The sequence below is a fragment of the Festucalex cinctus genome, chromosome 1 (genome assembly GCF_051991245.1).
Source record: "Festucalex cinctus isolate MCC-2025b chromosome 1, RoL_Fcin_1.0, whole genome shotgun sequence".
Taxonomy (NCBI): Eukaryota; Metazoa; Chordata; class Actinopteri; order Syngnathiformes; family Syngnathidae; genus Festucalex; species Festucalex cinctus.
This window is the reverse complement of record NC_135411.1, coordinates 44136066-44158781: the sequence shown is the minus strand read 5'-3', so window position 1 is coordinate 44158781 and position 22716 is coordinate 44136066. Positions and strand designations below refer to the sequence as shown.

Here is a 22716-nt window from a genome sequence, read left to right as displayed (position 1 = left end):
AAAACAACTAAAAGGTACTGAAAAGATGAATGCAATGACCACAAAAGGTTATTTAATGTTTGTTGTTTAATTGTACTTACTTGTAGAAAAGTAAAATGATGTTACTGTGAAAACATTTAAAATGGCAGTTTGACACTTTTTTCATCAGGTTTGACTATAAAACCATTGATAACAGACATTCCTATTACAGAATAACAATGAGTGTCGTTTAGTGCAATTTATCATCAGGCACTGATTAATTAAAAATAATAATCATCAGCATTACTTCCAGATAAGACCAATTATTTCCCTTGGAAGTGGGACTTAAAACGTGAATTTCATTTTGTGCAAAAACATGGGAGAATTTTAACATATGAACATGACATATCAACTATGAAAAGTTCAATTGGATTAATATGCAACACAACACCTCCTGATTTGTTTGGCCATTACAACCCGCTTGGTATCATTTGATTACATGATCACATGGTCAGCACAATCTTCCCAGTGGCCCCTCGAGATTCGATGATGTCATGGTGGGCCTGAGCAGCCTTGTCCAGTTTATACTTGTCGCCGACAACTGGACGCAGACAACCAGCTTCCATCCCAGCAAAGAGCAAGGCTGCACACTCCTTCCTCTCCGCCTGAGTGAGGACAAAATTCTACTTACTGGACTGTTCAGTTATGACAGCTCCACATTGGATGATCCTAATTTACGCTACAATGATGTCTCAGTAGTCATTAACCTTGAACCCATGTGAAAAAATGAGTAAAAGAAGATGGATTTTGTATTCTTGTACTTATACGTAATTATATATGAGCAGAGTTGCAAATGATATAGCCAAGTGAGCGATTGATGAGATCTCAAAACATGAGGCCTGACAACAGGACTGGACTGGCACAAATAATCGGCCCTGGCATTTTGACTTGGGCCCGTCGGCCCAGCCTGATTCCGAACTGCCCTTGGCTACCACATAGCTTCTACCACTGATGAATGGGCTGCTCCTTGTAAATTGTGGTCTGGTAAAATGGAGTCAAATAATAATTGAATAGCACTGCATCAGCCCCAAAGGATGCCGGCCCACCAGGCATCTGCCCTGTATGCCAGATGGCCAGTCCAGCCCTGCCTGACAAGTGTCCAAGAAAATGTTAAATGTAGAGAACTGTTTAAGAAATTATATTCAACTTCTATAAATTGATGATCCTAATAGAAACGTAACATTTGATTGCGGTTTTGTTGATGGAAGTTCTTTTTAGAACGAAACAGTAAACTATTTTTTGTCAATGTAATTGAGTAGATTGCTAAAAGAATTAGAAGACAAAAACACATTTGACAATACGTTTTATAATAAATATTAAAAAATATATGCCTTAGGCAGTTACAGCGGTACCTGTACTTACAAAATTAATTGGTTCTGGAAGAAAGATCTTAAGTAGAAAATATTGTAAGTACAGACGCATTTTCCATGTAAATGCCCTAATCCGTTCCAAGCCTCCCAAAATTCAGACGTTTTATAACGCATAAAAATGCATCAAAATATGTAACAAATACATGTTCCAATTAGATTATTGCACAATAAATGAGAGCTGTGCATAATGTAAAAAACAAAGAATAGAGTAAAGAATAAAAATGATGGTCATTTACCTTTTTAACTGCTGTCCTCTTCGCTTTTTGCCCTCTTTTTGGTTCATGTTCTCTCTCAGCAGTGTTTTTGCCTGGTGTTTTTTAAAGAACTGATCCAAGGATGTTTTTTTTTTTTAACAATTTTCTTCTTATTATTTTTTTAATCAGTCACTCACTCACTCACTCACATCATTTTCTGGGTGATTCTTTTCAATAAATTCCAAAACTTGATGGAAACTTCAGGTACGGCGAGGCATCTTTTTCCAAAAAAGGCCTGTCTCGTCGCAATTAAAAACTTATTGTGCAACGTATCCTTCATCAATCACCAATTGTTTTAATTTTTGCACAAATTCGTCGGGTGTTAGTTAATATTTACGTAAAACTATCTAAACACCTCATGGCCCGAGGGGCGCATGACGAGGACGCGACATAGACACATTCTAGTTTATATCTATGGTCAAATACTCTTAGCCAATGGGATGCCAGGTAGACATATTCTATTCTGTATCTATGGTCAAATACCGTATAGGTCCCTCTTAGCCAATGTGATGCCAGGAAGATGCCAGTAATAGCCAATGGCAGAGCAGCTGTAAGTATGTTGCGTTCAGTAAACTTTGGGAGCTGCGAGTAGCGGCCCATACTGTATTTTTACCTTTCGTATCCTGAAACTTCTTTCGAAACTAGAGGCAATATTTTCCTGTTGAGGAGTTTCGTAACTTGAAATTTTGGTATGAAGGGACGTTCGTAAGTAGAGGTACCACTGTATTTGCCTTTTTTTTTTTTTTTTTTTAGTATTTTACATTATCACATTTTTTAAACCCTTCCTGTAAAGCAGGATGTCTAAACTATGAACCAGTCTTTTTTATTTATTTATTTTTTGCAGTGCACAGCATGTACTAAAAATAACTAGTAACTAAGCCCCCAACCCTAATCACGTTTGGTTACATGTGATTAATAGTTTACCAGTGTGGCAGAGAAGAGGGAAACACCTATGATGCTGCTCTCCTTGGCCATTGTGTCTCTGGGGTTAATTTCTATGGAGCCTCTGGAGCCTACAATCTAAAGAGGAGAACACGTTTGCACATGTAGCTGAATGGGAAGACAAATGCACATCAAGTAATAGAGAGGAACAACTCAAGGACAAGAACTCTTCTGTGAGTTACGGATACTGCTGCGATGACCGATGATACTGACCACAACACGTCCTCCAAATGCCATCATTTTCAGATCTTTGTCGAGGTTGACATTAGAAATCATCTCCACAATCACATCTACTCCTTGGCCTTCTGTGGCATCCTGCAAAAAAAAACAAAAAAAATATAGCACACTAGCTAATGAGATCCAATAGAGTATATGTTTATACATTGTGCTACTTTTGAACAATAAAGTGTAGTACAATTGTGTAGAACTGTATTTCTATGTTCTAATATTGGTTATCTCATTTACATAGAGACAATATTAGAATATTAGAAACATCTCAGCATGCAGAGCAAGTGAGCGGGACGACAGGAAATGGACGCGCACGTGACTGTACCATTATTTTGCCAATATAATCCTCCTCTCTGTGATTGAACATCAGGTGTGCTCCATTTTTGGCCCCAAGCTCCATTCCTTCTTTGGTCCCGGCAGTCCCCATCACCCGGAGGCCCAGCATACGGGACAGCTGACATGCTGCCACACCAACCTATGAACACAAATTTGGATTTTTTTTTTCTTTTTTTTTTTTTAAACATGCATGTTAAAATTGTACTCGCACCCCTCCACTGGCTCCATGGATGAGGACAGTCTCTCCAGCCTTTACATGGGCCCTTTAACACAAAAAATACAACTCACTTAATTTGACAACCGGATTAAAGTAAAAATCCATCCATTTTCTATAGTACTTGTCCTTATTTGGGTCGAAGGTGAGCTGTGGTCTACCCCAGTTGACTTTGGGTGAGAGGCGGGATACACACTGGATGCCAGCCAATCACAGGGATTTGTATACATAAATTTGACTTGACAGTAAATATGAAGTTCTATAAAGAGATTCAAGCCTGCAGCATCCAGCGTCAATGTTGTTGCTGTGTCTTACTTGTGAACCAGAGCTCTGCAGGCAGTGAAGTATGGGATGCCGATGGCCGCTCCCTGGCTGAAGTCTAAAGTATTGGGTAGCTTGTGGACGCTCTCATCTGTGGCTACAGCAAATTCGGCATAACCTCCAGATTGGGTGGATGTGGTAAAAACAAGATCCCCTTCCTGGAAATTTGGGAATTTGGTTGCACAATAAGCTCTACTGTATAACCAAACAAAAAACAAAAAAATTGTGGCTAGTGAGTGGCGAGTAACTATAGCTGGTGAACAACAAATGTGCTAATGTTAAGCACAGGGTGCTGCCATATTTGTCTCTGTTAGTATCCTGTGCTAACATGTAAAGAGATAAGTGACACAACTTCAACCAACTTTTACATTTTTCATGTGGCCCACAATGTACAGTATGCGGTCAATATCGACTGTAATACTGATGTGTTCACCAACCTTCACTGCTGTGACGCCTTCACCGACGCTTTCCACCACGCCAGCTACGTCGGTACCAGGTGTGTACGGAAGTGAAGGCTTCCGGCCGTAAGTCCCAGCTCGGATGTATGTTTCCACAGGGTTCACTCCGCATGCATGGACTCGGATTAACACCTACACCAAAGCACATCCATGCTCAGAAGCGTGTAAAGAAACAAGAAAGCAATTTCTGGCCAGAATGCACATTCAGGTGCTGAAAAAAAACTTTTAATACGCCTGTATGAATTGTTAAGCTCATGCTATGAATGTAAATTAAAAATAAATAAATAAATAAATAAATAAATAAATAAATGTTAATAAATAAATAAATAATTAAATAAATAAACAAACTGTATTTATGACTTGGACCCATGTACGGAACAGGTTTTTATTACATATTCTTATTTTATTTTATTTATTTTTTAACAATTTTTGTGTGCTACCTCTGTACTGCTGCAACACAATTTTCCCTGTGGGGATCAGCAAATTATTCTGCAGACAGTGATTGTTATTTTATTTCTCTTTTTTTTATTTTATTTTTTTTTTTAACATAAATAAGCATGGCATTTGAAAAGACTCCTGTTTATAACTGTACAAAAGAAAAAAAAGGAAAAAAAAACATGAAAAATGAAAAATCACAAAATGTGTCTTAATTTTCGTCTCAATCGTGCACATTTATGAATGTGTATCACAGTGTTGTAAAGTTTATCATTATATTGTACAAAAAGTTTATATTTTAAGAGACTGTATGGTCCTTAGTTCACAATGTTACATTTAGCACCAAGGTCTGTTAAACGGACCCAGACTGAGGTCAATTGTATTTTGCTTGCAAAATATACCTAGTAGGCTACAGCACATTTTTGTGCTTTAAGAGTGCACCTTACTTGAGATGGTTTAAACGTAGGCTATGTGAACCTCCTTGTTCAAGTAAATTTTCAAGGGCCACAGTCTGCAGCCAGCACCAAACTGTGTGCTTTGAGTTCTGCACAGACTCACTTGTCCGCTTCCAGGCTGTGGAACTTTCACATCGGCGCACAGTTTAAGGACGGATGGAGCTCCGAACTCACTCACTCGGATTGCCCTCATAAGCTTGAAGCCCGACATACTGTACAGTACTGTATTGTGCTGCTCAACTACTACCACTTTAAGTTTTAATACATGTACTGTCCTATTTACTTTTTGAGTGGACAGTTTTTTCTTCCTCTTGCTATAAATGAGACTCCCAAACATTTTATGTACATATCAGCGCCATCCTATGGACAAAAACTGCATTGTGGCATATTTGAAACGATAAGCAACCAACTGTCTGTAGACAGAACATTTTTTCTCTTATGCCACGAACCGAAATTGACATGGTACGGAAAAAACAAAAACATTCTCCTAGTGTACATCACTCTATAATCTCTTTAAATGTACGCTCGAATGGCAAACCATTTGGAGGCGCTCTCGGTTGTATTTGCGGACACACGCCAAGGGAAGAAGACAGGACGAAACCATATTTTTTAGGATGGGGGGCCACAACTCTACATTATGGCGTTTTCAATGGATAGTACTGTATTTGACTGGAGCGCTCAAGAACCTGGCTACGTATTTTTATTGTTATTTTTTAATTAAAGGCTTTTGAATTTTAACTATCTTTATAAAGAACGCTCAAACAACGACCGGTCTAGCACGAGGTAGGAAGTAATTGGAACGACCGGTCTTTATTCGATCCACCGTCGTCTTTTCTCCTTTATCATGTACATTATAATGGAAAGACGGGACGACTGGTTTGATTTAATCAGAATTTGATAATACCAAGATGTGGTAGCGAAGAGGTTTGTCCAACATTTTTTCAGGACTTGACCCAGGCTGTTCCAGCACCGAGCCACATCTCACACGCAGAAAATTATCTTCATGTAGTACAATTAAATATATGCATAATGGCAACAGCATGCAGATACATAATGCAGAGAACACTCTGTTCACTTGGACCACATGGAGTTTCTTACCGGCACTTAATTTCGACTTCAAGTCAAGAACGTCTCATTCGGAGACCACAAGTCAGAAACCTGAGCTGCCCTGACACTTCCTATTTATCCAACTCTCCTATCACAGGTACATCGGCATGCAGAATTACGTGTGAAGCTTTTTCTTGTTAGTTCGGTCTGATACAACCAATCAGATTTAACTGTATTGTGTCAACAGAAAAATGTCTGTCACATTTGTATGATTTATTCATTTATTAATTTATAAATAATGTGTCAAAGAGAACTGCAAAGGGGCATGATAGCTTTTTTTATTTTTATTTTTATTTTTTTTTTATTTAATAAAACAACATGCGGTATTTTGTGCTTTGCCAAAATGTAATAAAATGAGTGTTAACTGTACTTTTTTTTTTTTTGTCCTCAGGAAGCACTGGAAGCAGCTCTTTGTCTTTTAGGAGTCATACCTGTGGACAACTGAGATCTGAGCATATTGGAGAGAAGGTCACATTGTGTGGATGGGTTCAATACCTGAGGTGTGTGTGTGTGTGTATGTGTGTGTTTGTATTGTTTTTAACACTGAAACAAATGCAAATACAGTAGTCCATTTCATTAATTTGCATTAACTAGCACGAAAAAAGATGCATGGGCATAGATGTTTTTTTTACGTCATATTGCGACAATTTGTTTTTGTGTCCTAAACAGACACGACTTGTTTGTTATTCTACGAGACTTCAGTGGCCTGATCCAAGTACTTGTACCTCAGCAGGAGGTAAGCATTCCGCATGATCATATTTGATATTGTCTTCGTTGTGTTGCAATGGGTGTTGGATTCCTAATTTCCTACTGTCTCACTTAAAAAGCCAATCTAGACTAAGAATGATTAAAATTAGGTTTCAATAAAGTTTTCTCTTGTTTGCAGACCGCACTCCATCTTAAAGAAGCACTGTGTAATCTCACAGTTGAGTCTGTCATCAAGGTTTCTGGGACAGTTAGACAACGACCAGCCGGGCAGGAAAACAAGGTGTGTTAAATGTACTGTATTATTTAATGATCCGTATTTTATTTGAATCATTCTCATAGGGAAATTAACACAATCCTGCTTTTGATTTTGCTTCCTCCTCCAGAAAACCTAAAATAATAATTCATCAGTTTATATAACTACTGTGTGTTCGTAAAATTGTCATTGTTTTAAGAGAGGCTCTAGTAATGTTTTTTTGTTTATGATAGGTGATACCAACAGGAGACATTGAAGTCCTTGCTGAGCAGGTGGACGTTTTCAATGTGTGCCGGCAGTTGCCATTTGAAATTAAAGACGTTGTTAAAGTAAGTGGCTACATGATGCTCCTCACGCCGTTACTGATGTTCCTGTAAATTATTACAATGTTTTCTGTTGGCCAGAAATCCGAACTTTTACGGATGCAGTTTCGCTACCTGGACCTGAGGTCTTCTTACTTACAGAAGAACCTCCGACTGAGGTCCCAGCTAGTGATGAAGATGAGAGAATATCTCTGTAATATACACGGTGCGTAGTTGTACTGCTATTTTCTTTGCATCCATCCATTTTTCCTACTCTTTATCCTGTTGAGAGTGGCAGGAAGCTGGAGCCCATCCCAGCTGACTTAGGGTGAGAGGGGGACTAAACCCTGAATTGGGTATAAATAACAGGGCACATAAACATTCACACGATCACTGAGTGGGAACTGTGGCCATGATTTCTGCATCAAAGTCAGACGATTGTACCCCTACATCATCAGTAACTTTGCCTGCATTCTCATGTCCCATCGGTCCATCCATTCTCTGAACCGCTTCTGAGTTTACATTCTGTGTTTTTCTCTTCCACTTTGTAGGTTTTGTTGATGTAGAGACACCAACATTGTTTAAAAGAACACCTGGGGTAAGTATTTTTCATTGAAATAGACATGAGCTACCGTACATTCCTGTACCAAACCATTATTTTTCTGTAGAGCGGGAAAAAAATGGGTTTGACATAAGTATATATCTTCTGCCTCACATCTGCAGATGTGTAAACCACGACAGCTCAGTACTGCAACATTGAAGAATTTAAAATACAAAAAAATATAAAAATAATCACAGGCTTCACTCTGTACGAACTGTATTTGTTGCGCCAGCTCCAACTTATTTGGATTTTTAATATGGAGCCAACAAGTATGTTGACTGCACATTATTTCAACAACTTTACAGAAATGACAACCGTAGTCATATAGGCCAGAACCTGACAAACCAGGTGGATTGGATGACCGTGCTTCTGTTATCGACCTGTCTTAAAAGAAGTAGAGCATAAACTCACATAATGCAAGCCTAACAGCCAACCAGCGTATCCGACCCAATCTATTTAGGTGAAGAGTTAGTCTTTTATGTACATTGATCTGCCAGCATTAACAGATGCTGATTTACTTACACAATGCCCAAATGCAACGGTAATCCGCAATTTTGCTAGATTTGTGATCTTCCAAACTAAGATTATGTCTAACACTGCTGTTTCTGCTTGTATAAGGGAGCCAAAGAGTTTGTGGTTCCATCCAGAGACCCGGGTCGTTTTTATTCCCTCCCTCAGAGTCCTCAGCAGTTCAAGCAGCTTTTAATGGTGGCTGGTATTGACAGGTGGGATAATGCAATCTTCATTTTATGTTTATCGGTGGGAGCAATTGTTTAAAACATTTGTCAACTACATTTTGTTTTTGTTCTGATAGTTGCTCATGTGCAAGTCAACTCAAGTAAAGTGGCCTTCATTACTGTCGTAGGTACTTCCAAGTTGCTCGGTGCTATCGAGATGAAGGTTCCAAGCCAGATCGGCAACCTGAGTTCACTCAGGTAAAGTCTCGCTATCTCCATCCGTCTCCACAATTATTATTTCCGTGGCTGGAAAGAATATCTTGATGTTTTTTTTCCTCAGCCTTATTGTGAATGTGACTCGATAGGTCGACATCGAAATGTCTTTTGTGGACCAGGCAGGCATCATGTCCCTGGTGGAGGGTTTGTTGAAATACTCGTGGCCTGCGGAGAAAGGCCCCCTCCCACTTCCTTTCCAAACCATGACATATGAAGAGGCCATGAGGGAATATGGGGTGGACAAACCAGATACCAGATTCGGCATGAAGGTGCGGTATTTTTGTCTCCTGGATGACGTACCAGTACATAACAAGAATGTTCAACTCAACTTTGTGGCCTAAGTCCAAATCTTTTCAACTTGTTTCAACTAAGTAACTGTAGACATTTGACATTCAATAATTGTTTGAATGTTTTGTTAACTACACTTGTCATTATAATGTTTGTTGATTTTATTTTCTGCTTTTAAAATGTGTGAACAAATGTTCACTTTTTCTAAAGTAATCAAACCACCGGTGAGTTACCAGAAAGTTCATTACATTTTGAGATAAAGTTCCCTGAATAATTTTGGGGTCAATTACATATCCAGATTCTTGTTTGCAAGGCCAATCATTATTAATGTGTGCTTTGGACTGTTCATCGAAAAAATGTACTTCGTTTACATGCAAATTTCTAAACTTGGATTTTGGAAGTTGCTTTGTGTTAATTTTTATTTTTGAGTGGACAATAGTGCATGAAATTAACATTTTTTCCCTTTGTTCTGTAAGATCATTTTCCGTAAAAACTTGAAGTCAAATGTTGCTGTTTGTCTACATAATAGTGGAAATTAACTTTTGAACAGCTACTCATGGTCAATGACAGATCCTTGCATACCATAAAAAAAAAATAATAAAAAAAAAAATAAAAAAAAAAATATATATATATATATGTATGTGTATACATATATATATTAGGGGTGTTAAAAAAAATCGATTCGGCGATATATCGCGATACTACATCGCGCGATTCTCGAATCGATTCAATAATCGGCAGAATCGATTTTTTTTTTTTTTTTTTTTTTTTTTTTTTTTAGGATTCACACCTTGAGCATGGAAGAATGTTATATGAACGGCACATTAAGCCTTAATATTTTTATTTTAATGCTGTTCAAATGTGAAACAGATTGCAAACTGTTTGTGTACAGTGGCTCACGGTTATAAGCCTCAAGTTTTAGATAAATATATTCATACAAATCTTACAGTGTACATGTACAAATTTACTGATAGTATTTTCTAAATTTGAATGGAAAAAAATCGCAACAATCGACTTATAAATTCGTATCGGGATTAATCGGTATCGAATCGTGACCATTCGTATCGGGATTAATCGGTATCGAATCGTGACCTGTGAATCGTGATACGAATCGAATCGTCAGGTACTAGGCAATTCACACCCCTAATATATATGTATGTGTATGTATATATAATTTTTTTTCAACTTGTCAATCAATAAAACCTGTCCTGACTTTAATGAGTATTTCCACAGTGACCAGAATAAAGTCCGGTTTTGTCAAATGAAATTCCAAAAATGTGTGCAATCACGTTCACGCAACTAACATTAGATCTCTCTCATTCCGTTGTGTTCAGCTGATGGACCTCAGAGATGTTTTCCTGTCCACGGATATTGGTTTCTTTAAATCAGCTGTTAGCAAACCAGAAAGCTCTGTTTTGTCTGTCTGCGTCCCCAGTGGAGCAGTAAGTGCAAATCTCTTACTTTTGGTAGAATCTGATATCGTACTTTCGTTGTTGTTTTTGCAATTTTCATTCCCCCCCAAATTATTTTCAGAAACTATTTACTGGGAAAGATTTAGACAAACTGAAACAATCATCCAAGATTCAGTTTAACCAGGTAAGATGATGACTGGATGGTCGCACTTTTTTCTTTTTCTTTCAATTGCGCAAATAATAAGTGACTCTAAAGATGTTCTGTTTTGTTTTTAGCAGTTGATTAGTGTAATCAAAGTATTCAGGAACAATTTATTTACCAAATGGAATATTAAAATTAAAAATTGTATTTTACAAATGAAGTGGAAGGGGAAACAAATGCTTCACTACCACTTGAATCATATTCAGTTGTGGTCAGAATAATAACAGTGAGCCATGATCCTTATTATCACCTGACATTAATAGCGATATCATGTCCATGTCACGATAAAATGACTTTTCTGCTGTCCCAAGGAGGTGAGTATGGTGCTGGTTAGAGCAGATGGAACGCTGAAGTCTCCTCTGAAGAACCTGTTGTCAGCCTCTGCTACTGATGCAGTACTGAGAAAGACTTCCGCCAAACCAGGAGACCTGCTACTGATAGCTGCTGGTCCCTATGAAGTTTTGGTATGAAACGTGGCCCCTCACCCAAACCATACATTAGTAGCCCTGGCAAGGTCAGGATATACAAACTGCAGCATCTTTTATGAACTGTAATGTTGTAATTTGTTGTCAGCGTCCAATGCTAGGTAGTCTTCGTCTACAGTGTGCCGAGCTCCTGGAGTCTCATGGTTTGACAGTCCGTGACCCTTTAGCCTTTCATTTTCTCTGGGTTGTGGATTTTCCTCTCTTCTTGCCTAAAGAAGATGAGCCAGAGCGGCTTGAGTCAGCCCATCATCCATTCACTGCCCCAGTGCCCGAGGACACACAGCTACTCTACACCGAGCCAGAAAAGGCACGTTGCTGTTGTATTTGAATTCATTTATGGCTGATGGATGAAATCATTTTGTTGTAAAATGATGTGTAAACACTTTTTTTTTTTTTTTTTTTTTGTCTTGTCTTGTCATTCCAGGTTCGTGGTCAGCACTATGACCTTGTGTTGAACGGCTGTGAGATTGGAGGAGGTTCAATTCGCATTCACAAGGCTTCAGAGCAACTTTACGTTTTAAAGAATATCCTCAAGGTGAAAACCTTCGAAACGACACACACACAACCAGCTGAAATGGAAAACTTGCTTTTTTTTTTCTTTTTTTTTTTTTATTGGCAGAAGCAGAAATAACAGTTATAACAATTTGTTGGGCGGGCTTCTTGCCAGTGTACATTCAGGGTTCATGTAGAACTCATTTTACGCTTCTGGAGAATACGTATTTTGGTTGTTGTTGTTGTGTTTTATAATTGATAAGTTGTGCAAGATGAAGAAAATCCACGTGGTTACAGTTGTGATATTTTTCTTCTTAGGAGGATTCCACTGTTCTTTCTCACTTGCTGGAGGCTCTGGACTCTGGCGCACCACCACATGGTGGTATTGCGCTTGGTAAGATTCCATGCGTGATTGAGTTTTTGCTTTTTCATTTATTTATTTGTTATTCTTTTTATTTTTGCCATGGCAATTGAAAATGGGTTATTTGTTTACTGGATGAAACTGGAGAAGGAACAGGATTTGATCCATCCATCCATTTCCTGACCCACTTGGAAATATAAGATACCGGTTAATGAAAAGTAATAAGTCTAAGTAAATGAACATAAATTATTGTAAAAGCAATTAAAGTAGGTACTCATTTAATCTCGCTCCTTCAATAATAGATTATTATTTGTATTACAGTATTGAAGTACATATTTAAGTGTAATTTGCTTACTTGTTTATCACTTTTACATCATATTTGTATAAACATTGTTTCTATCAAAATAAGAAATGCTGAGGAAATTTTTCTTAAAAAGTATTGTATATATGTTTTTGATCAGCACCTCCCAACTGTGTAATGCTCTTCACATTACGTACACTGTACATGTAGATGGATGAAATCCACTTGTATTTCCACAGGTTAGGAATGATGGCATTGTATTACAACCAAAAGGCAACTAAAAATACAATAAATGCATTCTTGTAGGGTTGGACCGGCTGCTTTCCATCATGGTGGGTGCTTCCACCATACGTGATGTCATAGCCTTCCCGAAGTCCTTCCGCGGTCACGACCTTATGAGTGGCGCACCAGACTTTGTGTCAGAGGAGGAGCTGAAGTCCTACCATATTTCAGTCAAGTGGCCAGCAGAGACAGGAGGAGAATAAAATGGGAAGTGTGGATGTGTAGAACAAAGATGGATGGACACTCAAAAGGAAACTCTTTCTAAACACAAAGACAACAGATGATGAACAGACAACTGGAAGAAATCATGGTCTAATCTTGATGCTGAAATAACCAAAACAAATCATGGAAGGACAAGAACAGTGATACAGTAGACCCCTGTTATTTGCGAGGGATAGGACCATGAAGAGCGAAATCCACATTGAATTGGGGCGGGAGTGGGATTTTTTATTTTTATTTTTATTTTTTAAACCCCTAAAAATTGCACAACTGATAATGATGAATGCTGATAAACATTCGATAACACAGAAACTATACGATATCCGTAAATCTCTAAAATCATGTCATACGGATTTGTTCTATAAATCGTATATATAAATTAATATAATATAATATAAATACATATATAATAAATTGTTCGCTTCAATAAAAGATGTCATGTGTCAAAGTTATTTATTTACATTCCTGAGCAGAAGATACTTTTTGTGGTTGTCTGACTTTTAAGAGAGGCTCGATGAGCCTCGAATTTTGCAAATTCAGTTTTAAATTGATTCCTATTCGTAATGGTAAAACACAAAAAGCTCAGGGAATTTTTTTTTATAACTTTTGTATTACAAATTGTAACGCTGCAGGATGGTAGTCTTATTTTTGTTATGATCTCTGGTCTTCCCATGAATGGAGCGCTTGAAATTATTTAATTGAACATTGGAGAAGTAATTTAAAGCTACTACAAAGACTTTGAATTACTTTTCCAAGACAAGTTAAACGTTTAAAATACGTGCCGTAAATCTGATACTGCTATCCAAGTCTCACAATGATGACATCATTATCAACCCGGAAGAGATGTGCGCGTCAGGTGATCCTGATATTCGTTGAGAAAGAAGATGCGTGAACAGAGACAGGATTGTTCAGGTCTCCGTTCGACACTGGAGAAACCGTGGCTAGCTTCTTCGTGTTTCAGCTCTAGAAAAGGATCTAATGAAAAGGAATGTCGATTTTAGCGAAGGATACGATCGCGAGTTTGGAGAAATTAGTCTGCGAAATCTTGCTTATAGCGCTCAACGGCCGAACTGAGCACTTACCTTTTTTGACAGCCCTGCATTGACAGTGCATTTGATGTTATGGTATGTATTGGACGACATCGTATCTGTTTCCCCAATTAAATTTTATTTCGTCCGTGACGAAGCCTTTGTTGACATTTTTAAGGTTTTGCATCGGGCGCATTAGCCACGTCACATATCGTGTGAACGCCATCCCTTGAATTGGATTGTTGGGGTTTGCGCCGATCGCTATTGAAGAACACCGATATTGACAATTATGACTCCGATGGGTATCCGCCTGTCACCTTTCGGTGTGGCCGTGTTTTGCCTTCTAGCGCTTGGCATCTTATACCACCTTTACGCCGGGGTACTCTCCAGCAGACTGGCTGCTTTCAGGTGAGTGTATTGTCATGCAAGATGCTGTGGCTGGATGGCATGTGCTGATCTCATTTTATCCTAGGATTAAGAAGTCTGGATGGAGTGATTACACTGCTTAGCTTTGCTATTAACAAGGATACACTTGTTTCGAGGTGCAGGGACTGATCAAACAGACATTGCGGCTGTTTGCTCTTAAGTTTATGTAGCCTTGTGGGTGTGTCTTTTCCAGGATGTCAATTCCACGCCCAGCTGCACCTAACACTTTGTGTGCGTTTCTAATTTTATGCAAATTAAGTACAACGTTCACAAGTAGCCCTTAGCAGTTGTTTGTGTTATAATAATATAATACAGGGTTTTCTCAGTCTTGTTTGACAAATATTTTATGCAGTGGAGAGTGTTTTTAAATTGTTCATTTTTCTTTGCAGCAGCCAGAGGAGGAATGTGAATCTGAGAGAACTCCTGGCTGTGTCAGTGGAGGCTGCAGTACTTGGAGGCAAAGAGGTTAAAACAACAGCAACAGAAAACAAACAAACAGGACCCGTAACGTGTTGTTTATGACAATGATAAGCGTGATGGACATTTTTGTGTTTTTATTTCTCAGGTAAAGAAGGTGCGTGATGAAAACAGTCTGAAGGAGAAATCAAAGGGAAAGACAAAGGAGGGAGCAGATGAGCTTCTGACCATGGGGGACTTGCTGTCGCATCGAAAAATGTACAACCTTATTAGGAACACCTTCCCAGAGATCACGGTGAGCATCCACACGACTTTCTTTCTGCATGTTTACAGCATAGCCAGGGTTAAAATATAGGAAACATAATGTGTATGCATTTTAGTTATTTTATTTAATTATGTTATGAATTTATTTATTCATTTAATGGTGTACTTCACGATACACGTCACCACACTTAATTACTATTCATGAATCTAGCGAGAGAGTCAGACTTGGCGTATGTTTGTGTTTGTCACGATCAAATTGTCGGCCATGTTTCCCTTATAGATTATCATTTAAAAGTCAATATAGTTTGCGGACCTTCAATTGTAACTTTTATGGTAATACAGGATCAAAGATAACTGAATTATGACGGTGGGTGCCATTGTGGTCGTACATTTTAGTTACTTATACATATAACCGTGCACATGTACAAGGTATCTTTTTTTTATTTTTTTATGGCCATCTTGTACAACTAAAGCTTTTGGTCAGCTATAGTGGCATTATCAATGAATTTCATTGATGTGGCTTGAACTTGGATTATAAACACTGCCGCCATATGAATTTTGCTGCGTTTTCACAGAAATGGCTAAACTTGGTTTGTCTTGTTGGGTTTTTCCCCCCTCCCAGGTGAACAGTGAGGAACATGACAACCTGCTGGACAAGACTGCATTGTGGAGTCGGGACATTCCAGCGGACATATTAGAGAAGATCGATGGACAAAACGAAGTCCCTGCTGAGAGCGTCACTGTGTGGATCGATCCTTTAGATGCCACGCAAGAATATACAGGTTCGGTATCTTCATGTTTTAGAGCAGTGAAACTGGTGTCGTTGTACCCTGGGCATTTGCGAGCTATAAAACGTCAAGCTGAGCCATAGTCTGAGATCTCCTGATTGCTTCTTGATTGAACTTGAGCAGTTTTCTCAAAACAACATTACAGTAGTAGTAAAGCTCAGAGAGTAAACACCATACGACCCATTTAGAATTAAATTTAAAGCGGCACTTGTGAGAAATAAGTGGTTCAGAAAATGGATGGATGGATGGATGAAATTTGTATTTATGTTTGAACTTGACCCATTGACAATTTTTCTACACAAGAAAATACAGTTGGTTGTTGTACACAATGTGAATTATTCTTGTTTGACTCATTAAGTCCCAGCCATTTTCACTTGAAGCAACACCCTTCGCTCCCGGCTGTTTTACTGGGTTTTGACTGATCTATGTAAAAACATGAAACCTACCCAAAGAAAGATTAGACTCTATTCTTTCATCAGGAAAAAAAAGTATATTTGTATCTGTTCCCATTTTGCAACAATTAGCATTACAATATAGCTAAATTTAATCATTATTCAAATTTTGCAAAAAAGAGCTTGTTGCAACATGGCCCTGGTTGATCTCTTAAACTCTGCTGCCACCTGCTGGCTGTATTTTGTAATAACTGCCATTACTTCAAGCCACTTATTCATGTCAAAAGCTGCATCAAAACCTGTTTGCTCTTACATTAAAAAAACAACAACATTAAAACGTATGAATATGGTTTTGGCAGTGAAGGACAGTGTTAAAAAATATGACACATTTTGGGGTTTGAATGAGTTAATAAAACCCTTGCTTCACGTCTCTAGAATAAACCTGCAAAAAAATTATCACCCCCCAAAAAAAAGAAACTTGCTCCTCAAATGAAGTAATTGATTTGCAAAACTGCTGTACAAATAAACATTTGGAGCCTTCGTTTGATTTGATAATATGTTAATCTTATATTCTAGCATCAGTTTTAATAGCTTCTTCACCACCCTGTATCTGTTTTTTTTTGTTTTTTTTTTGCACTCCCCAGAGACCCTAGTCAAGTATGTGACAACAATGGTATGTGTGGCTGTTGGCAGTAAACCAGTCATTGGTGTCATACACCAGCCATTCACTGGCTTCACTGGTAAGTGTATTGTTTAAACTATCACAGTTGACTTTGGTGGGAGGTGGTGTAGAGGACTATTTCTTTAGAATACTGTGTCCAAGGGAAACGTAATCCTACAAATAATTATTTGAGTAAAAAGGTGTGTCATGTTGAATTAGCCACATGCTTTTCACAGATAGATTGCAAGTTGTTCAGCTTACTTTAAGTTTGGAATCAAATTGTGTTTGTCCTCATCAGGACTGAGGTTGTGCTACAGCCTAAACTAGCTGATTTTGGGTTGCCGGTCAATCGCAGGACGTACTTGTATTAACATTTATGGACAATTTGCTAATCATGATTCCACCATCTCAATCATTTTCTCCTTTTTTCTGTCTCGTCTCTCTCATAGCCTGGGCGCTTGTGAAAGAGGGATCCAATATGACTCCTCGCTCATCCTATAGTGTTAGCCCCCCTAAAGTAATTGTGTCCCGTTCCCACTCAGGGAAGGTGAAGCATTTTATTCACGATGCTTTTGGAAACAGCACCACAATTATAGAAGCAGGAGGAGCAGGTGAGTAAGACAGTATTTTATATTCGTGGTGGCATTAATAATGAAATATTTATAAAGTAGAACCAAAGTAGAATCCCTCTGTTTTTCTTGTATATGTCAGGTAGGCCTTGTAGAAAATCAAAGTCAACATAAACCAGGAATAGTAAGAAAGTACTCTCAGTATTCCAAGAAAAATTGCAAAATTCTACACATCACATTCATTTAATAGCAAAATGGGGAAAAAAAAGTTTTTGCTATATCATAAAAAAAAAAAAAAAAAACTACAAAATCTCTCTACTGTACTTTACGCTTGTGGTTTTGGCAGGTAATGTTTATCATGTTCTGAGAGTCCTTAAGGTTAATAATTATTGGTAGTTAACTTTACTTATACTGTAGCATACACTCTAAAATTGAATCTGAGTGCCGTCCATTTAAATGAAACATGTCTAGGACATTTTTGTTCTCTTTGACATTGGTTTATATATGTCTTTAGAATAAATGTCAGAGGTCTGTTTTGTACCAAAGAAATAGATTGTCCTGGTCGTGATTACAATTATTACCAAAATAATTGCGATTAATATTCTCTTCATAATCGAGCAGCCCTATCAGAGGCCTTCCCGAGGAATAGCAATTTATATGAATGCATATAAATGTAATAATAAAACATAAAGTGACTCAAAAAGTGAACAAGAAATTCTGAAGTTAGTGCGCAATATTATATGATCAAAATGAATTTGCTTATCAAACCATGTTTTTTTTATCTCTCTCCTCAGGGTATAAGGTCCTGTCACTCTTGCAGATGCCTTCCAGCGATAAAGAGCCCGTAGACCAAGCAGATGTTTATGTCCACATCACCATGATTAAAAAATGGGACATCTGTGCTGGTGCAGCACTACTGTCTGCACTTGGTAATCTCTTAATTATCAATTACCTTTGTAAATTCCCCATTGTACTGCATGTGTACAGCAAAACATATACCCAGTTAATGAATAGTCCCTTATAGTGTGACGTCACATTTAAGTGCACCCATGCAGTGGAGAACAGGGCGTCAATGCGAGTGAATTAAAAAACAATCAGTGTGAGCTAGAAAATAGATCAATCAGTTGATAAATCAGCGACCAATGGTGAACTTGTGCACGCCCTACGGATGCTCGAATTGCTCAAGAGAGATGAGATCATCCTTTCGACCGCCGGCCGTGATTCGAAACCAGGTGGAAGACAGAGAGGAGTGAAAGACGAGAACGGTGGCTATCCGAAACTACAACGCAACTGCTTTGTACCCACAAAAAGTACGAGGATATGCTCAGATCATTTGATATCAGGTAGTTTTTTTTTCTTTTTCATATACAGTGGGTCATAACATTTACGCCTGATTGTAAATTCCAGGCAGCTGTGATGAATGTGCCATATTATCTTTCGTGAAACAATCATTCAAAAGTACCGTATTCAATTAATTTTGAACAAAAAGTTAACGGTTTAACACAATTATCACAACACTAACTCAGGCTTGATCTCTGCTGAGGAATGTGTTGTAAACGTGCGTTCTGTTTGTTAGCAGCTAGCAAGCTAAGATAGCTTGAAGACTTTGATATACAGCAAGAAGAGTATATCCGGACACAAACAATTTAATGAATGACAATTTACACCATGAAAGTAGTGATTGACGTACCGTTTCAACCAAAAACAACATACCTTGAGCTTCCACTTCCACTTTTCCCTCCAACAAACTCCATTTTTTGTAGCTAGTGGCTCCAAACGGTTGGTTCCGTCACAGTAATGTAGTGTCCTACTCAGGACGTTGTTTCCCACCTTTTAATAAAATCGCTTGCCGAAAATCAAGCTCTCTACATTCATTTGTAATGGGGGGGGGGTTGTGCTGCGGGAGGAGGAGCGATAGCTAAGCAGTGACGTCAGCTAGAAGGGGTCTATACATTTTTTACCTTTCAGTGTAAAATGTACGTGAGACTACCACTACAATCAAATGTAATCTGTTTAGAGATGCGGGCTAAGCTCCAAATTGTGCAAATAAGTCAAAATTTTTCCCATCATTAAACCTTTATTCATTGTACAGACATTTTTAAAGCAACATTTGAATATGACTATTTGCTGTCATACAAACATAAATACAGGTCAATATGAAGTAAGATTTTAACAATATTGTGTGGCAGTACAACATACTAACATTTGACCATGTTTTGTAGGGGGCCGCATGACAACTCTGAAGGGAGATGACATTGATTACAGTGGGAATGCACTCAACACAGGAGGACTGGTGGCCACTGTACATGTTGACCATCAGGCCATATTGAAGAGGCTGCCAAACTGGGACCCTGAAAAGCAGTGAGAGCCTGACAGTCACTGGTAATTTGGTCAGGCTTTTGTATGGCCAGCGCTTCTCTAGAAAGGAGTTGACTACAAAGTACAAACATTACAGACCTCTGAGCAGACAAGCCTCTCAACCACAATTCAATAAAAGGACAGCAGAGCCAACATGGCTGCCACACTCCTACATGATTAGTGTATAGTTGCAGCTTGATGGATGAGTCTGTCTTGGAAGACCAAGAGTGCTGCATTGTTCTCTTGTACTTCCCATGATTTCGTGATGGAGTTTGTCCTCTATGAATTTGCATGATCATGAATATTCCTCTTCCCGTCTGTCTCCTCCTACTTTGATGATGGACATGCTGGTCTTCAAGGGTTTGTCACATTGCAGAAACACTGATGGCAAGTCATACTGTGTGCAGGGCTAGGTCACTTTTTCAATGGTTTTTAATTTGCCACTTGTCAAAAATCCACCACGTAACATTTTTACTTGAAACGTTCCACGCCTGAACCCGACACTGTTGGTATCCAAAGAACACTGAATATGACTTCCTCTCGTCGCTGTTTTGGATTGAAATGCTGTCACAGTTTCCGTCGAAAACTGCTTTGAATTTTAAAACTGGAGTAAATATCACTTTGCGCTGGTGGCACAAGACACACCACATACTTGGAACACCAGATGGAGCGCTAACTTCTTTCGAGTTGTTCATTGTGGATGGTGGTCTCGACTTGAGCAAACATCCAGACTATGGATAATGACAAATTGACAGGATTTTGGCATGAATTTGCATATCTGTGCTTTCAACAAGAGTTCTGTTGGTGTCTACCAAAAAGTGCTTTTTGTCCGCAATTTATTCATGTTAAAAAGAATGTTGTGATTTTTTGTTTTTGTTTTGTTTTAAGTTTAAAAAAAAAAAAGAAAAAAAAAAGGAAAACAAATTACTTAAAACAGTTTAGCAAAATAAAAGTATTTGGTTTAGTGCTGTTTCTGATAAAGTGCTGACACAAGCTTCAACAAAATAAAACTGCAACAATTGTGTTTGCTTCTCTGAGAATAATTTCAAACATATTTTACATTTTGTGCTCTCGCCATTGTGTCAGGGTTTGAAACACATTTGTATTTTGATTGAAACATGTAAATATATGTCACTCATTGTTACTGGTATTGGGTGGAATCTAAACACAGGAAACAAAAAGAAGACAACCTGGCTTTTGCACATTTGCACCACTTAATATTGGTTATATTGGTAAGTTTTTAATAATAGCACACACGTGTCTGTGGACAGACCACTATAAATTTGTGGTGAATGATGAAATCGGCCAAATTTTGGCTTCGGAGTTCGGTCCGGGGTCAGTGACGTGTCAATTTGGGAATCCTAGTTGAAGTAATACAAATATGATCTACCAATAATTGCTTCATTTTATAGTGGATGCTGTCGTGTTCATGTTGATAATAAATGCTGAGGATGTTTGCTGTTGCTTCAAGTGAACATTTATTTCACCAGGTCGACACATGCACACGCCATCCCGTGTTAATGCACTCTTCCTCAAGTCATTTTCCTTCTCATCAATCATTTCAACACTCATTGACAGCAGCGACTCCTAGTGGTAACAGTGATCATAACATGCCACTGATGCAGCAAGAAATTAAACTGAGCCACTACTTCGGGAATGGCTAATGCCAAGGGCTAACCATCAGTTACATCAGTATGTTAAACATGCGGCCCAGGGGCCAGAACCAGACCATCAGGCGATCCAATCTGGCTCGTGAGGACAGGACACAAATGGCTGTTTCACTAAAACTAAAAAAAATAAAATAAATGTAAATTGTATCCACTGAACGCCACACAATGACCTCTTCAAATGACATTCTGAAATTTGACTGTTACTGTTACGTAGGTAACATTCACCGCTAACTTGTTAAGAAATTTCAGATTGCTTTGCAATAAGCTCATGGGGATATTTTCAGAACGTACATCATGTCATTATTCTCACTACTAAATACATAAAACAAAGTAGCCTATTTACTTGAAATTTGTGCCCCTGAATTAAAATGAGTTTGACAATCCCTGAGCGAAGTACTGAAATAACACATTTTCTTAAATTACCTTCAATTACAATAATGTTAAATCACTTCCATCACTGATATTTTAACTATTTTTAGAACAGGGGGCGTCCTGCTTATCTGCCTTTGCGATTCATAAGGGATAGTACTTAGTGGGATTTGTTTTGTGGAGTTTCAGCTGTTGTAGTTCCATGGTGTAATAGCACTCTGGACTCTGAATCCAGCGATCCGAGTTCAAATCTCGGTGGAACTTGGTTTTGAAAACAGGTATCTTACGACTCAATATTTCATGAAAAAAAAAATGGAACTGTTTAGACAGCATACCAGTGTCGTCGAGTGTCTTTTGGAGAGACGTGGGCGGCTTCACACAGTCGTAAGCGAGAATCGACTGAAGACTTGTAATCAGTAACTGAAGACATTTTGGCACTATAAAAATATTTTTCAATAGCAAAGGCACTTTACCTTCCACATGTGGCCAAAAAACGTGCAAAATCAACCAAGATTTATCCCACGAAACAGTTCTTGAGACTAAAGTTTGAAATTGAAAGCCTTAAACATCTATTAGATCCAAACAACTGTCACCTTTGACGGTCGTCTTTTTTTTTTTTTTTTTTTTGGCTCCTGGTGAATATAAGAATTTAAACATTGTTATCGTCTTGTTGTTAGTCGGTAAAGTATTCGTATTCACAAATGTGCAGTATTTTTTTCCAAGCCAAAACGTTCTGCTCCAGTCCTACAGGTGGCAGTATCTTTTTTCTTTGTTCTT

General features: G+C 38.2%; 3 protein-coding genes across 5 annotated transcripts; 2 read left to right on the top strand and 1 right to left on the bottom strand.

The window, feature by feature from the left end:
• Positions 1–48: 48 nt before the first annotated feature.
• Positions 49–5333, bottom strand: cryz (crystallin, zeta (quinone reductase)). Its single transcript, XM_077536819.1, has 8 exons — positions 5135–5333; positions 4121–4273; positions 3678–3841; positions 3360–3411; positions 3138–3287; positions 2798–2899; positions 2567–2662; positions 49–623 (listed from the first exon to the last, which is right to left on the bottom strand). The coding sequence occupies exons 1-8, from the start codon at positions 5240–5242 to the stop codon at positions 462–464; spliced, it is 987 nt and encodes a 328-aa protein (XP_077392945.1). The 5' UTR covers positions 5243–5333; the 3' UTR covers positions 49–461.
• A 191-nt stretch (positions 5334–5524) lies between these two features.
• On the top strand, positions 5525–13429 carry dars2 (aspartyl-tRNA synthetase 2, mitochondrial). The gene is made up of 17 exons (XM_077536807.1): positions 5525–6235; positions 6530–6638; positions 6808–6874; positions 7025–7126; positions 7333–7428; positions 7504–7627; positions 7953–7999; positions 8621–8727; positions 8868–8937; positions 9045–9224; positions 10578–10685; positions 10777–10839; positions 11169–11321; positions 11431–11649; positions 11767–11877; positions 12153–12228; positions 12803–13429. Exons 1-17 carry the CDS (start codon positions 6061–6063, stop codon positions 12979–12981), a joined length of 1986 nt encoding a protein of 661 aa, XP_077392933.1. The 5' UTR covers positions 5525–6060; the 3' UTR covers positions 12982–13429.
• Positions 13430–13814: 385 nt separating this feature from the next.
• Positions 13815–21364, top strand: bpnt2 (3'(2'), 5'-bisphosphate nucleotidase 2). Of its 3 annotated transcripts, none has more exons than XM_077536850.1 (9): positions 13815–14121; positions 14204–14433; positions 14844–14916; positions 15017–15163; positions 15755–15914; positions 16957–17052; positions 17423–17584; positions 18337–18471; positions 19765–21364. In XM_077536850.1, exons 2-9 carry the CDS (start codon positions 14315–14317, stop codon positions 19905–19907), a joined length of 1035 nt encoding a protein of 344 aa, XP_077392976.1. In that variant the 5' UTR covers positions 13815–14121; positions 14204–14314; the 3' UTR covers positions 19908–21364. The 3 variants fall into 3 exon arrangements, with proteins under 3 accessions (XP_077392976.1, XP_077392957.1, XP_077392966.1); XM_077536831.1 differs by having other exon boundaries at positions 13819–14121; positions 14841–14916; XM_077536840.1 differs by having other exon boundaries at positions 13819–14433; positions 14841–14916.
• The last annotated feature ends 1352 nt before the right edge of the window (positions 21365–22716 follow it).

Coding starts and splice junctions, on each gene's coding strand:
- dars2 (XM_077536807.1), top strand. CDS start 6,061: ATGGCAACAGCATGCAGATACATAATGCAGAGAACACTCTGTTCACTT. Junction 7,127..7,332: donor CAGCCGGGCAGGAAAACAAG/GTGTGTTAAATG, acceptor TGTTTATGATAG/GTGATACCAACAGGAGACAT. Junction 10,840..11,168: donor CCAAGATTCAGTTTAACCAG/GTAAGATGATGA, acceptor TGCTGTCCCAAG/GAGGTGAGTATGGTGCTGGT.
- cryz (XM_077536819.1), bottom strand. CDS start 5,242: ATGTCGGGCTTCAAGCTTATGAGGGCAATCCGAGTGAGTGAGTTCGGA. Junction 3,412..3,677: donor TGCAGAGCTCTGGTTCACAA/GTAAGACACAGC, acceptor TTTGTGTTAAAG/GGCCCATGTAAAGGCTGGAG. Junction 3,288..3,359: donor TCCATGGAGCCAGTGGAGGG/GTGCGAGTACAA, acceptor TTGTGTTCATAG/GTTGGTGTGGCAGCATGTCA.
- bpnt2 (XM_077536831.1), top strand. CDS start 14,315: ATGACTCCGATGGGTATCCGCCTGTCACCTTTCGGTGTGGCCGTGTTT. Junction 14,434..14,840: donor AGCAGACTGGCTGCTTTCAG/GTGAGTGTATTG, acceptor TTTTCTTTGCAG/CAGCCAGAGGAGGAATGTGA. Junction 14,917..15,016: donor CAGTACTTGGAGGCAAAGAG/GTTAAAACAACA, acceptor TTTATTTCTCAG/GTAAAGAAGGTGCGTGATGA.